Raw genomic sequence first — 13,749 nt, 5'->3', positions numbered from 1 at the left:
TTAAGTAGCCGCATCTACTGATAAAAAAATATTATACCTTTATTTAATTTAATTGTTGGTGTCCAACTTTGGAAGGTAGCCAAAAAAAAAATTAAAAAAGAGAAAAATATTCTGTGTGTGAGATTGTTGTGCGGCGTGTGGGTGTGCGTGAAATGCATGTGCTTGAGATCTCCATCTCCTTCCCCACAAGAAATGGTTAAATAGAACATTAAAAAAAAAAAAAAAAAGCAAGTTAGCACATCGAGTGAGATGTACCAGCTAGATGCTTCAAATCAAACTAAACACGGTTAAGCAATAATGACAATTGAAATTGTCTTCTAGTATTTTTATTTAAAAAAATAATAAAAAAATATTTTAAATTATATTAATGATAATTTGATCTCTCGAAATGTTATAATTATATTAAAATTTAAAAAAAAAATTTGTATCAATAAATTTTAAAGTGAAAAGATCATTTTATTCTTATTGACAAGTTGTATTTTTTATTTAATTTTTATAATTTTTTAAATAAAAATTTTTATTTTTTAAATAAAAGTTGTGATTGAGGTTTGTTATTTTAACAATTTGATTTAGGGTCTGTTCATTTTTTCCTGATTTTTTTGGGAAAGAAATCACTTTTGAGAAATATAAAAACTAATATATTTTTAAAACATTTTATATATATTTTTTATAGTACTAACACCATTTTTTTTAATCCTTATGCCAAGTAAGCGTTAGCGTATATTATACTAATTATCAATAAGAAATAAAATCAACAAAATTGCAAAAAATGTATTCAACATGTCACATTTTTCAAGTAGATCATTGAACGAATATTATTTGTGGATAGTAATCTCAAAAGTTTTATATATATATATATATATATATTTAATATTTATAAATACTTAAACTTGAGATCATGTATTTAAACAACCATGCAAAAAGGGACGTTGTTCTCTTTGATATCAGAAAGTGAAATGTGTTTATAATAATGAAAAAATATGATTAAATGGAGTAGAGCCACCTACTCCCAAGTTGATCAGTCTAGATGCTTCGGAAGCTCATGAGAATCTGAAAATTCAAATGAGTCCACAAGTTTTGACTTTCACATTCAACAAAAAAGATCAGTATAAAAATAGACCAGTCATTTCATACCCAAAAAAAAAAAATTGACCAGTCTGATCTCGAGCAGATCAAAATAGAATGAAATAAAATAAAAAATAATTGTGAATAAAAATATTTCTGCCACTCGGAAAAAATAAAAAGACCAGTATTATTAGGTGATGATAATCTATATAACAAAAATATCCTTTGATACTTTAACTATATACAATATTTTATTTTAGTTCATTAAATTTTTAAAATATCTTCTTAATCCTTTAACTCTAATATTATTAATTTTATTAATTAAAAAAATATAATATTAAATTTTTAAATATTTGATAAAACAGTTTCAAATATTGATACATTAAATTTAATTTTTTTAAAATAATAATAATTAATACAAAAAAACCCATTATTTGAAACTATTGGTTGGTCAAAAAAAAAAGGAAACTATTGATATTAAAGTTATATGATTAAAAAAATTTTTATAAAAGTAAAGGATTAAATTGAAACTTATATAAAGTTAAGTGTAAAGATACACTTATAAATATAATAATGTCATTTTTCGGAAAAGCAAAAGAAGAATGTTTTATTGCATGCAGAGGTGAGGCAATCCATGAATTAAAATATTTATCAATGCATGCTCTTTTGGGCCGTGATAGGTTAATTTCCATCTGATTCAATGAAGAGCCTAATGAAATACTCAAAAAAATGAATATAAACTATGGAGATCAAATACACAAGCGTATTCCTTGGGAAGAAAAAATAAAAACTTAATATTTATACATACAATTTCGTCCTGATCTAACTCAGTGCAATGCAACATTCAGGCAGGATCTTGTTGGATTCTAGTAGAGGAATTTTCTGAAAAGCCACCTTCTTCACCTTCAAGCACACAACTTTCAACCATTTTTTGAGAATTCGGTAATGCAGAAGCAAGGCTTCAAAGATGGCTGCCATAGCCACAATATTCACCCATCATCTGTACCAAAATCCCACAATCAGATTATTGTTAGTCATTGTGATAAAGTCAATTCAGACTCAAATGTGAATCATGATTCAGAAAGAGAACTCAATTCTGATACCCGTAAGTTTGATGAATTAATATATATATATATATATATATTGAAAAAAGGGCATGATTGTTAGCTAATGGAGACTCATTGAACCTTCAGGCTCTCAGAAGTTTACTATGAAAGTAAACTTTCAGTAACTCACCATCTCTAGGGTCTACATGTACAAAAAAACTGGCTGCAACTATGAGGTAGCAAAGAATAAGCATCAAGCCTTTAAAATAATTTGAAGTCCCTTCCTGCAAAGTGAAAGCAATGTGGAGACAGCTGTCATAAACATCAATGATAGGGGCTACAATGCCCAAAAAAAAGTGGAGCTTAGATTTCAAAAAAAAAAATAATAATAGCACAGTTCAACGCCAAACAGAGCACTGAAATTTTGACCATACACTGCAACATACTTATACCAGGACAAACAGAGATACAAGACCAACATAGCATAGACAAGACAAACATCCTTCAATATTGAAATTCTTCGCTATTGATGACACTGAGAAAGATTAAAAGCAGGACAGCAAGGCCCCCAATATGATTCTTCTTCGCACCCCTTTTTCACTGCCTTAACCCATATTAAGCCCTTTGCCATCTCTTTCTCGCTAATACATTACGCTCCCATGACCTCCCTTAGCGTCAGATACAGTCACTCCTTTGTCCAATAAGCCTCTCTGCCTTGCCTTCTTTACTGGAGTAAGTCTTTCGAGCTGGAATTACCCTTGAGCCAGCAAAATGACAATGAATAACCTTATAAAGCCATTAATTTCAATTACAAACTTCCAATTATTCATATTTCATTGAAGGACCATTGGGAGACAACCTCATTTCCAGTAGTTATCAAGTTTTCCCAGATCATTTATTTGGAATTCACAATTTATTATATGCGATTTCAATAGTCTCATTGCCACTCGTCAAATTAATTTGGGAGAATGGCATTAAAGTCCCAAAACAATGAATTTATGATAGTTAAGTCCTCAACAAAATGACAATGAATTTAAAGTCCCAAAACAATGAATTTATGATAGTTAAGTCCTCAACAAAATGAATTTATGATAGTTAAGTCCTCAACAATAAATTACTCTTGAGCCAGCAAAATGACAATGAATAACCTTATAAAGCCATTAATTTCAATTACAAACTTCCAATTATTCATATTTCATTGAAGGACCACTGGGAGACAACCTTATTTCCAGTAGTTATCAAGTTTTCCCAGATCATTTATTTGGAATTCATAAATTTATTATATGCGATTTCAATAGTCTCATTGCCACTTGTCAAATTAATTTGGGAGAATGGCATTAAAGTCCGAAAACAATGAATTTATGATAGTCAAGTCCTCAACAAAATTTTCTATAAAATCAGCTGTAAATATTGATTCAGATAGTTGCAACTTCAGGAGTTTTAATTGCAAATAAGATATTTAAATTCCAAATATAATTCTGAGTTTGCAACTAGAATCCTGTCTGTACCTATTTGAATCCAAAATTTGCAACTTGTTTTTTAAAAAATTTTGTCAAAGATTTAATTGTCATAAAAACCCTGTTTTGGAACTTTACTGTCATTCTCCCATTAATTTGAATTTTTCTTTTTCTCACAACTAGATTACTGAAATCACATAGAATAGTTGTGAATCTGGTAAATTACTTGTGAAAACCAGGTAACCCACTTGGGAATGGGGTTGAAGGGCCCCAGGGAGACAACCCCATTCCGAAGTGGATTACCTAATCTTCCCAAATGGTTTATTTGAAATTTACCACTAATTATATGTGATTTCAGTAGTTCCATTAATAACTTGTGAAATTAATTCAAACTTTCCTTTTGTTCATAATTGGAACTACTGAAATTGCATAAAATAATTTGTGATTTCCAGGAAAATCACCTGTAAAAACCAGGTAACCTACTTGAGAATGTGGCTGTCTCCCAGTGGTCCTTCAATAAAATTTCAATAATTGAATACCCGTAATTAGAATTAATTACTTAATAAGGTCCTTAATTGTCATTTTACCAAAATCTAATACATCTTTTGATAAACAACTTCCATCACAAGCACCAATCAATCATGCCCTCTTTTAACTTGAAACCCAAAGTTAAATAAATGTCCATCCAGCGTATATAAATCCATTAACCAAGAGATCCATGGACCGGACAATAATAGTAAAGAAAGGCAAAGGCCATAAACCTTATTGGAGGATTTGTTGCCGTATCTAATATGGGGTGGGGCAGGACGGATCAAGGATTATTTTCTAGGGGGCCAAATTTTCTTCTACTACTTATGGGGGGCAAAATATAGCTACAAATTTTTTATAGCCTACTTTTAAAGTATGGCTTTAAACATTTAGAAGGAGATAAATATTTGTCCCGGGGGGGGGGGGCAGCAGGCCACTGGGGTGGGGGCCGGGGAGGTGTAGTGAGGGAATCCAGCTTCCAATAAAATTACTAAACATACATAAAATTATGGAATGAGAGATCTGGAGTAACTAGGAGAGATCTATTTTTTTAGGCCATGTTGGCTTGAGGTACTGCATCTGCCAATAGCTGGGGCATTGTGATGTTGTATGGCATTAAATAGAGTATTGACGTCAAGGAGGAAACTGCATTTCATTAGCCCACTAGTTGTAGAAGTTATTCAAATATTTAATTAAACATGGCTGATCAGGAAAGTAATATAATGAGCATGCTCTTTAGATAAATGATGCGACAAATTTGAGCACTCAAATTAGAAATATAATTGAATTCCATTCCATTTCATATGATGTTACAGGATGTACATGCTGAAAAATGTGTTTTCAGATTGTGATCTGATTAAAATCTTTGTTTTGGGAATCAACGCTATAATTTCATAGCCATTAGTAGATTGAGGTTGATAATATGATAGGTTTATCTGTCAGGAGCAACCGTTCATGAGAGGCAAGGAGTTGTCTACGAGGTGTAGCTGCCCCCCAACATTTGATATGATTGCATTTGACGGAAAATGAGCTACTCATTAGGAATAGCTGCCATAAAAAGATGAGATGGTACAGATGGGTGGAAAAAGAGCTTCCCCTTAGATGCAATCAACTCCAAAGATATGATATGGATGAATTATAATCCTCTCATTTGAAAACCTAGTAGAAAAGGATTTTATGTTTTCCCAAAGTATTTTTATCAAATGTTTCTCATAATTGATAAATTTAAGTGTTCTAAAACAATATTTTTCAATCTTATCATATATCGTACTTCTTGATTTCAATGTTTTATTTCCATATGAGAGGTCCTTCTACAAGACGAATACCTGTGTGTATTTCTCTTTCCTTTCTTTTTTTTTTTTTTTTTGCCCCTTCCTGTCAATTGTTTATACAATTCTTCAGATCAGGAGGCTTTCGTTGGCCAAAAGATCAGAAAACTTTTGAGTAGCAGGTTCTGGGATTTTTATTGATCCTAGTGATATTTTGAAAGGCTCCTTTCGTTCAGCTGGCTAGCATGATTGCCTTGGATTCCATGACATTCACGACCACAGGAGTTAGTGAAGATGGGTACTTGTGTACGGTTAATTTTAGTTGTCTTTATGTATGTCTTGTGATGGCCATATACTTTGTGAGCACTTTGGTCATTTTGGAAATGTTGTAAACGTTCATGATTCTGTTAAAATAAAAGGCAATTCAGTTTTTAGAGGGGACCACTGGATTTTTTGCAGCTCCAACTAGTGAACCAGTAGGAACCAGTCAGAATCAGTGGGAGACTAGTTAGAACTGGTTTTTCTTTTTTTTTTAAAAACAAAAATCAATAACCCACAACTATGTTATTTTCTATGTTTATTTATCTTTTGGTAGATTTGTCTTTAGTGTTATATATATTTGATGATTTATTAGTGGCTCTGCTTAATTATGGAAGCTTATACTAGCTTGGTTGGACAATTAATCTAGCATACTTGATGATTTTAATAGTTTGTAATTGACAATATATAGTATTTTAAGTTGGAAATGCATGAGATTGTGTTAATTTGGCATGTATGGGACATGTTTGGGCATGCATGACAATATATGGATAAATATTGTCCATGTCATTTTTTTCATATGTATTATTTAAAAAAAAATGATTTTAATTGAGACTGGTACGACCATAGTCCAACCTTGATCCACCACAGTTCAGTGAATCTGATAAGATTCCCGTAAAGACTTATTCGAGAAGAAAGCGATAAAAGATAAATTAAATCTGATTTTATTATTTTTTGAATATTATTTAGGAGATTTTATTTATTATGAGATTTCATTTAGATATTTAGTTTTTACCTAGATTTAGATCTTATTTATATTTAAATTTTATTTAGTCTTTCATTATCTAGATTTCATTTGTATTTGCCTTTATAAATATGATTAGCAACTCAAAAGCTAACATATCATCAATAAAATAATTTCTTTAAGCCCTTTGGATATTCTCTTAAGCGTGGCTATTGAAAAAAGTATAGAACAAAATTCTTGTTCTATATCATTTCGATAGATTTATCTCTCTTGTTTTCTTTTCTTATTTTGAGCACCTATCAGAATCAATGTCCCGACCGGTTTAATGCATGGTCTGATTCTGATAACATTGGACAATCTTATGACCAAAATGTTTCAGTTTAGGTCACTCAAAGTTGGGAAAACATTAATTCATTAACAAATAATAACGCTAATAACACAACATGCAGGGGGAACAGGAGATCACGTACCTGCAACATAAATGCAACTACTAGCACTGTGATAAAAAGTGTGGCGGTCTCGAAGAGTTGAAAATTCAAGTCCATTTCTTTTCCCATGCACCACCCAATAACAACACAGAAAGGGATCTACAATTATCAAAGCATTGAAAAACTCGTCAAATTCTCTCTATGACATGGTGAAATCAACGTTACCTTATTCACGAAATGATCTGGTCAGATGCAAATCCCTAATAACAAGTTTATAACAGTTCAAGAGCATACCACAAACATAGATATCTGTGTAGAAGATCCAATAGCAACTCCAAGTGTGATATCCTTCAGAGAAAATGACTCCATCAGTCAAGTAGGCAGTAAACATAGAATAAAATGTAGGGTTTGAAAGTGACTCACAAGCTTATCCTTCATGGCAAACATGATGGCGCTTGCATGCTCAGCAGCATTGCCTACAATTGGAAGCAATATGACACTAATAAAAGCCACAGGCATATGCAATGACTCAGATGCCCCCTGCAACAGACCGCAAATGCAATACATATCAACACACCCGTAACAGATCAAACAAGGGACGTGATAGTTCCTTCACTACCAACAAAGAAAGAAGGAAGAAGCACGTTTTGAACATTCTAAACCTCAGAAATATAGTCACAAATAACAAAATATTCATAATTCACTTCATGAAAGTGGATTCAGACCCATGAAAAATATTTTCCCAGCAACATTCGGTTCATTCAAGCTAAAACAGAACTATTTTGGAAGTAAAACCAGCTAGGAATATAGAATTTCTATTCCAGTGCAATTTGAGATTTGAATCCAAATTCCCTCGTCCTAGATACAACTCCAGTACCTTAAATCCAAAACTCATCAGTAGCCAGATGCTATTCTAAGGGTAGTTTGCCACTAATTTTATGTAGGAAATAAGATAAGGACAGAGATCATATTTACGAATTAAAAGGATTCATGATACCAGCCATAAAATTATAAGGATATGATCTATGACCTGAGTAGGTCCTCAGTTTCTACTTCTAGAGGCAGATGCACGTTCAACCTTGACAGAACAAAGATTAAAAAGAACTAACAAGTCATGAGAGCAAACACTCAACATTTCAAAAGCATAAGAGCATTAAGGAGACAAATATAAGAAACATGGACAAACATATAAGAAATAGATCGTACCTCTATAGCATCCACAAGGTATCCAGACAATACAGATACCCATACAGTCAAAATAGCAAGCCAGCCTATTGCTTCCCATTTAGTTAATTCAATTTCTTCCTCATCGTCATTTTCACTATTGCCATCTTCCTACATTATAAAACAAGGATAATACCATAAAATAAGCATCTAATGCAAACAAAAAGTCACATAAGCACAACACTGTTTACACTTCAAAATAAATATTTAATATTCTAAAGGGTGCCCAAAAAAAAAATCCTGCTCATACCAACGCATGTCTAGCAAAATGAAGCCTTAATCTTCTTTTATAAGATCGTATTCTTTTTGAGAATCCTCTCAAAATTCAACCTGGATACCACCTGATAACAGTCTACTTAATTACTTCCACCGAGTTTGTTCCTTTTTGAATACAGTTTCGTCCTTCTTGTGGAATCAAACTTAATTAGACATTCAAATCAAGTGGCCCAATGAACGTCACACACACATTAGTGAATTCTATAATTTCAAGTTCATTCCTTTTTTGTATTCTAGGAAGGGAGGCTTTGAAGCAGGTTCGATTGAGAAACTCTATACAATGCTGAGCATTAATGTGGATATTTATTTTATTTACTTTTATTCTCTAGAAATATGGCATCTAGCAAATATGTAAACTGAGTTAACACAGAAAGAGACAGAATATAATTGAATGATTGCTTAAAGACCATGCAGCATATTAGGTCATGAAACCTATAGCATATTCATGATTCATCTTCTTCAAAAATGTGAGTAATCTAAAAGCATAATGTAGCATGAATTACCAAAACAAAATAGACTTGCTTTCAAAATATAAATACATATATATTAGGCCTCAAACTGAATCATGAGGCGTCTAACAAAATAATTCCAAGTCATAAGGCTCAGACACAACTATGAATAAATACAAGAGGAGCAAAAGTTGATAACCTCTTCAATAGGGCTATAAAGATTATGCTGACTTCTTAATTGAAAGAAAAGGTAGCTTGCATATGCCACTAGCATTATACAGCTACTAAATCTGGATAACAATAGCTCTGATTTTCCAAAATGAACCTCTGAGTGCGTAAAGTGAAGCACAGCAGGAAATAATATTCCCATCACAGCCATCAAGAGCAGCCCTGAATTTACAACAGCAGATGCCTGGTGCAAAGGCCAGTGTCAATGTGAATATCTATTTTTTTTCTTTTCAGGGACGATATGAACATCAAGAGGCCTAGAATGGAAAGAAACATTTCCGAACCATATGTCAGCTACCTTGTTGAAAACCTGAACCTTATTTTGGTGGACAATCCCTCCAGTAAAGAACGCACATCCAAGAACGAGAAGCATGTTTGATAAAATTGAGCCCAATAGAGACTGCTGAACGACTCTAATCATCCCATTTTTCAAAGCATAAATTGATATAATCATTTCAGTGGCATTACCAAATGTGGCATTCAGAAGACCTCCGACTGCATATGCCATTGCAAAGTTAGTAAACATAGATCAGGGGCACTTAGGCATAGACTTAATAAAGCATTAGGTTGCATGCCTTGAGGTGCTATTCATTCTCAAAAGCATTATGTTGTGTAATAATACAACCTCTGGAACAATCTAGGCCTAGCAACCACATCACAATGCTAAAGTTACATGGCCACAGGGAATAAAATGTATTTCTATTAGCATTGGCTGTTACATGCAGTCTATAAGAAGAGTCTGTCAACTGCCCTCTGCAGCACAATGTTAAACGTTTAACCCCAGTATAATTCATGAAATGCTAGATAACATTAAACTTCACCAAAATTAACCAAAAGAAAGGATAACCCTTGCCTTGGTTCTGGAGTAAAGTTGTGAAGATTGGTTAGACCATAACTGAAGATGCAAGATAGGTGTAGCATTGGCAATTTTTAATGCTTTTTCTCGATTAACTTCACCACAAATTGGACAAAAGAAGCAATCAAATAATACTTGGAAGAAAATTATGCATTCATATTCCATTACAAAACAGCCACCTCCAGTATCTTTATTATCTTCAAAGATCATAATAAATTCAATCACGTTTCTGATGATGAAATGTGGCAAGAAATTTCTCAAATTATTTGAGAAGATTTCAGCTAAATAATTCCATATGAACTTAGGTCTTATCATGAGGGACATCCAAAATTATTAATAGGAAAAAATTTTAATACAACATGCATGATATTTGTCTGCAAAACTTTCAACCATTGTTCAAGCAAACTCTCCTGATTCATGTGTTTTATTTAGTAAATTTAGAATGAAGGATAACAAAACCTAAAACTGCAGACCAAAAACTCCAACAAAAAGCTTCTCATAGTGTTATCATCCTCATACAACTATCTATATAATACCTTCCTTTTCATACCTAACAAGATTTATACCATGAAAACTACAACTATACCTGTTGGTCCAGTATACAATGCAAGCTGCCTGCCCCAAATGCAAGCAAATTCATCTGTTAGAGCTGTGGATAGAATAAGAAAAAGCAAGCAAATATCCAATTTTGTTGGACAAGTCAACACTTACTCTGTAGCATAACCCAAGCGTTCTGCCAAAGGAGTAATACCCAGTAAGCTGAAAAAGAACACCCATCCCTAACAAATATGAGGTAACCATTAATAAACTAAAAACTTAGAAGCAACCATGAACTAACAATTGTTAGACGTCCAAGGGTTATAAACTTTGAGAAGGTTTCAAATTCCAACCATTTGATAATATCCGGCTGTTATTATCAACATGCATATCACAAGGTTGTCGTTTCCTAGTCCAAAACAAAATCCAAAAGAACCTAAGAAGGAAGTTCTCTGTGATGAAGAGATTGCTATTATAAAAATTCTAACCTGGTTTCCTATTTCTTACACCCATTTTTATCTTATTCAAAGTTTGAAAGCCAATGGCAACTGGATGACCAAGAAGCAGATTCATACATGCTTTTGTGTCACATAATGTAGCAATATCGCCAAGGGACCAAAAGGTAGCAACATGTTGATCTTTGCTTTAATTAAGACATTATACATGCTCCTGATAGGCCGGATCTGTGTCCGCTTAAAGAAGGATGAGCTGGCCAAATTTACAGGAGAAAGTACATTTGCTGTCTCAAAATCAAAAGTATGGACTTTTGTTGTAGATGGTGAAGGTCTAAAAGCAATCTCCTCATCCGAGTCAAGGTCTATTTTATCCTCTGCAGAACCCATCTGCATCCAGAGATAACAAATATGCCAATTTTTCAGCCGAGGGAGATGTTGATCATTACCAGACACGGACAAACCAAGAATAAGGCCACCTCACAAGCTCATAACATGATCTAAAAGAAGTGCTGTACAAATTAATATAAATGCAGGAACTCAAGGAGTATATTTATTAGCAATTTGCCACACAAGAAATTAAAAAATGTATTCCTCAAATGTAGATTACTGCACTCCATTATCCTTAAGAATACTTGGCAGCTATTATGTCAACCGTTTTCACGAAGCAATATATATGGAAATATGTGGCCTGCAACCAGCCCCACTTGTTCAAAGCTTCATGTCACTATTTTGGCTCGTTATAGCATTTGATTTGCACCTAACCCCAACAGGGATGTGTTTACATCGCCAATATTAACAAGAAGATCAGTAAAAATAAGCCAGGGGCAAGTCTAAAAGGCATCAGCTTTGAGCACAATCCAAATGATACGGTCGAGGTGAACCACAAATTAGTAGTATTGCATCGTAATTGACGTAAAGCAGATCAGTTGACAAGTTACAACTCACAAGCAAGTAGAAAGTGGCAGCAATCACGAAGCCCACCAAATAACCAGATCAATCGCAAAAGATAGAAGATAAAGAGAATTGCCTAAGAAAGACACTGGATTTGAATTGAAGAGTACTAAGATCTCCAAGATGGATCCAGCTCGGCTAAAAATCAAACAGCAAAATCAAAGAAAAAGAAGAGACCCAAACTGGTGGGATCCACACAAAGAGTGTCTATATCTTCTTGGACTTCTTGGCAGCTATATGGTTTATGTGGGGCAGTGAATCAGGAAGACCCCCGGGGTTGGGGGGGGGGGGGGGTGTTCAAGCTAAGCCGAATAAGAAGAAGAAGAAGAAAAGAAAAGAGGAGGCGAGGGCAATATTCATATGTGGCGTAGACAGCCGGCAAATGGAAGAGAAGTGACACAAGAAGTCGAAGGTTCGACGAAAGAGCGTCTGAGGCACTTGAAGTAGTAGGATTTTCAATTTCTTACTTTTTATGGATTTTTCTATTGCAATGTATTTATGCTTTTGCTTCTGAATGAATATACTCTCCATTTTTATACATTCATGATTCCTCTTAATTCATTGATGATGATTACACGAAAAGATGATATTGTCTCCATTAGAGAATTGCAATTAGATTTCGTCCAATACTTTAGACCATCTTGACCTATAAATATCACTTGACCTTTTGTTTTTATATTTTCGGCAACTAGCTTGTATGGCGCTTGACCCTTTTCAAGGTTTTAATTCTTTTACTAGTACAAAAAAAAAAGACAAAAATCGAATTATTCATTTAAAAATGTAATCTGCATTATATAAAACATGTATAAATTAATATTTATGATTTTTAAAATTAATCTAATTACTGCATTTACTACTTTCTGTTTAGTTTAGCATTAAAATTTTTAAAATAAAATTAACGAAAATTTATTTGAGTGAAGAGGACTTGATTCCACTACAATAAGACTGAGACTTAGAATGTAACATTTCAAAAATTTAAATTAACACATTAAAATGAATTAAAAAATGATTAGAATTAGTGTGGGATTAAATTTTGAAAAATTTATTTTAAGTCATAGTTTTTTTAAAAAAATAAAATAAATGAAATCAGGAAGAATTAAATTAAATTATTTAAAATATTGTTACAACTTAACTTGTTATAAATATTTTAATATAATTAAAAAATTTATTTGAATAAAAATATATAAACTTAGTTTAACACTTTGAATTTTAGAAGAAAATAATCAATATTAATAAACATATAAATCAAACATATTTTCTCTATTAAAAATATAAGATATTTTTTGAGGAGTTTAGTATTAAAAAATATAAAATATTTTTATTTTTTTGAGATATAAAGTTTTTTTTTTTTGAGATATAATTATTATTTTTTAAGTATTTTTATTGATAATAACTTTATATTATTATAAGATATTTAATAAAAATAAATATAAAAAATAAAATTAATTTAAAAATATATAATTATTTTATTGAAAATGAGATTTGATTAAAAATGATGAAGGGGATATAATAAAGGAATAATAAAATAAAAATAATATATATACACGCGGAAGGCCGGGTTGCGAACCGTTGGGAGGGGATATATATTTGTTAAAAAAAATGAAAAATGAATAGGAGAAGATATGGGACCCGCACCATTAATTTTAAAATCTACCAAGGGGAGCAATTACTTCTGCATTCCAGTATGCCCACGAAAGAGGAAGAGACCAGTGTCGGTGGGCAACTTTTTAAAAGCTTAGTACCTGTTTGAAAACCTATTTTGATAATAGTTGTTTATTTTTTATAATAAAAAAATAAAAAAATTTATTTAGTAATGTATTTTTAAAAAGTATTTTGAAAAATAAAAAAATAAAATATTATTTTGAAGAATAAAAAAATAAAAATAACTTTTAAGTATTTTGTGATTATTGTTATGGAGAACAAGAGAGAATGAGAAAAATACCTATTTTTATTATTTTTTATTCTCAAAACATGTTCT

At 32.1% G+C, this 13,749-nt stretch overlaps 1 protein-coding gene across 3 annotated transcripts; it reads right to left on the bottom strand.

The window, feature by feature from the left end:
* Positions 1-1,778: 1,778 nt before the first annotated feature.
* On the bottom strand, positions 1,779-12,180 carry LOC129288090 (vacuolar cation/proton exchanger 2-like). 3 transcript variants are annotated; one of them, XM_054924449.1, is made up of 12 exons: positions 11,766-12,176; positions 10,941-11,207; positions 10,540-10,607; positions 10,415-10,443; positions 9,271-9,467; positions 8,944-9,156; positions 8,002-8,130; positions 7,219-7,335; positions 7,090-7,143; positions 6,838-6,954; positions 2,302-2,395; positions 1,779-2,065 (listed from the first exon to the last, which is right to left on the bottom strand). In XM_054924449.1, exons 2-12 carry the CDS (start codon positions 11,205-11,207, stop codon positions 2,055-2,057), a joined length of 1,296 nt encoding a protein of 431 aa, XP_054780424.1. In that variant the 5' UTR covers positions 11,766-12,176; the 3' UTR covers positions 1,779-2,054. The 3 variants fall into 3 exon arrangements, with proteins under 3 accessions (XP_054780424.1, XP_054780425.1, XP_054780426.1); XM_054924450.1 differs by having other exon boundaries at positions 11,848-12,176; XM_054924451.1 differs by lacking the exons at positions 1,779-2,065; positions 2,302-2,395 and adding an exon at positions 2,406-2,868 and having other exon boundaries at positions 11,766-12,180.
* Between the last annotated feature and the right edge of the window lie 1,569 nt (positions 12,181-13,749).

Source organism: Prosopis cineraria, unplaced genomic scaffold, assembly GCF_029017545.1.
Source record: "Prosopis cineraria cultivar Desert tree isolate PC_DT_omini unplaced genomic scaffold, ASM2901754v1 PC12, whole genome shotgun sequence".
NCBI lineage: Eukaryota > Viridiplantae > Streptophyta > Magnoliopsida > Fabales > Fabaceae > Prosopis > Prosopis cineraria.
The sequence above is the reverse complement of the archived record's forward strand: the minus strand, read 5'-3'. Positions and strand labels throughout refer to the sequence as shown.